The sequence below is a fragment of the Fukomys damarensis genome, unplaced genomic scaffold, assembly GCF_012274545.1.
Source record: "Fukomys damarensis isolate Sample0158 unplaced genomic scaffold, DMR_v1.0_HiC HiC_scaffold_39, whole genome shotgun sequence".
Lineage (NCBI taxonomy): Eukaryota > Metazoa > Chordata > Mammalia > Rodentia > Bathyergidae > Fukomys > Fukomys damarensis.
The window spans coordinates 63,552,383-63,554,827 of record NW_022900951.1 but is presented as its reverse complement, the minus strand read 5'-3'; the positions used below and the strand labels follow the sequence as shown (position 1 = coordinate 63,554,827).

General features: G+C 39.8%; 1 protein-coding gene across 1 annotated transcript; it reads left to right on the top strand.

The window, feature by feature from the left end:
* Positions 1 to 1,114: 1,114 nt before the first annotated feature.
* LOC104854380 (DNA damage-regulated autophagy modulator protein 1-like) lies at positions 1,115 to 1,831 on the top strand. The gene has a single exon (XM_033760488.1). The coding sequence runs from the start codon at positions 1,115 to 1,117 to the stop codon at positions 1,829 to 1,831; it is 717 nt and encodes a 238-aa protein (XP_033616379.1).
* The last annotated feature ends 614 nt before the right edge of the window (positions 1,832 to 2,445 follow it).

Genomic DNA, 2,445 nt, shown 5'->3' with positions numbered 1-2,445 from the left:
TATATGCCAGGCTATTCATAAGTACAGCGCTTACAGAAAAACGGCATCAGTTATAGCCAAGTACCCACACAAAATGAAGAGTAGAGCAGAAGCCAAGAAAGTGCCTGAAGTAGGAACAAAAATTGCAGAAAAAAAAACTGATAAGTTTTTAACTACTGAAAAATTGAACAAACTGGAAAAGATTTGGCAAGATGACATCAGTTCGTCCATCAATTTCATGACTTGAGTTAGTGACATTTGTCTATCAGGTGCAAGGAAGATTGTAGATGAAGGAATTAAAACATTAGAAGATCTCAGGAAAAATGAAGTTAAATTGAACCATCCTCAATGAATTGGGCTAAAATATTTAGAGGACTTTGTAAAAAGAATCCCTTGTGAAAAGATGTTACAAATTCAAGAAAGAGTGTACTGAATTGTTTTCTTTGATTAGTACTGAGAGTGTCACCATGGAAAGCCATTTTTGGAATATTGATTTAATTTTTCTTCTATTAGGATATTGTACTAAGTGAAGTTAAAAACCTGGATTTTGAATACATTGTGACAGTGTGTGGAAGCTTCAGAAGAGGTAATATACTTCCTAATCTTGGTCTATTCATTCTTTGAAGTTACAGTTGCTGAGTGATATGAATAACTTGGATTGAAAAGATGCAATTTGTCTAACTTCAGAATAATTAAGATCCATTTGCTCTATATTAGCCAAGTTTATTTACTCGGAAATTGGACTATGTAAAAATAGAGGAAATTCATGCTAATTTCATTATATGATGGTATTTTAATGACTAAATTTAATAAAATTAACATAATGATTTTTAAGTCTATTAAGATGCTAATAATGATTAACTTCAACTAGATGGTAATGAAACTGGTTAGGTTTATTGTTTTTAAATTTTCTACATTTCCTATAATGTATCTAAAAAATAATATCGCAGAGAAACTTCAGGCCAGGGCCCTGTGACCTACCAGTGCCCAGTGTCACACTTTGTGACATCACAGTGTTGCAGCAGCCCTCCCCACCCATCTCCTGGTCCTCTTCCACTGGTCCCTGAATACTCCACCTATCCTGTCCTGCTTGAAGCCTGTGTCTCCAGGCTACCCACAGCAACTGCATCCTGCCATGTGGTGCTTCCTGTGGGGCATGGCCTTCGTCCCCTTCTTCTTGGTGACCTGGTCAGCGGCAGCAGTCATCATCTCCTACCTTGTGGCCGTGCTCTCCGGACATGTGAATCCCTTCCTGCCCTACATCAGTGATACAGGGGCAACCCCTCCAGAGAGTTGTATTTTTGCATTAATGATAAACTTTTCTACATTTCTTGGCACAGCCACAATCTACATGAGATATAAAATATTGGAGAAGCAGAATGAAACTAGCTATTTCAGCACGCCCATCTTTAACTTGGCATCGCTAGTCCTTGGCCTGGTGGGCTGCATCGGGATCGGAATAGTGGCCAATTTTCAGGAGCTGACCATGCCTTTGGTGCACCACAGCGGCACCCTGCTGGCCTCCCTGTGTGGTGTGATGTACATCCTCCTGCAGTCCCTCATCTCCTACAAGACTTGCCCCCAGTGGAACAGCTTGTCCATGTGCCATGTGAGGATGGCCATTTCTGTGGTATCCTGCACAGCTGTCCTCCCCATGATTGCCTGTGCGTCCATGATTTCAATCACCAAGCTGAAGTGGAATCCAAAAGAAAAAGATTATGTTTATCACCTTGTCAGCGCAATCTGCGAATGGACTGCAGCCTTTGGTTTCATTTTCTACTTCCTGACGTTCATCCAAGATTTTCAGAAAGTGACCCTGAAGATATCCATCAAAACCAAAATGGACATCTGAAGTTGGCAGAGTTGTATGTCACTCAGAACATGGTGCAGACAGTCCGTAGTATTGGCACAGGATGGACAGATGTTGGGGCTACACAGATTGGATTGTCTGGTGCACATGACATTATAACAATGTTTTTATACTTTCTGAAGCAGATTTTTTTTTATATTAACAAATTGATGTACAAAAAAAGATAAGGAGACACAAAGGAGAAAAAAGGGTGTTAAAAATCCTTAGAGCTATTCAAACTGATGATCAAAGATGGGTACTAACAGACGGAAGGGTAAACAAACCCTTAATGTGTCAATTCATGTCCATACTTCATAAGAGAAGTCTCTAGGTACCCCAGGCTATGTGTGATGCAATACTCAGAACCTATAGCTGCCTAAGTTTTTATAACATTGAAAACATGTCTGCAAAAGATGTGTGACATGGCAAAGAATAAATAAGGGAGCGGTCATAAAGTATAAAGTGAAAGGGAGACATCTTAGGCTAATGACATTTCAAATGATTCTAGTGGCCTTTATAGAAATGCCCAAGGTGAGAAGGCTCAAATATTTACTAGTAATAGTTGATCACTTCTCTGGCTGTGTAGAAGCCTTCCCTCTTTTGAACTGTCACTGCTG

Excerpts from the sequence above, each read along its gene's own strand:
- LOC104854380 (XM_033760488.1), top strand. The coding sequence starts at position 1,115 with ATGTGGTGCTTCCTGTGGGGCATGGCCTTCGTCCCCTTCTTCTTGGTG.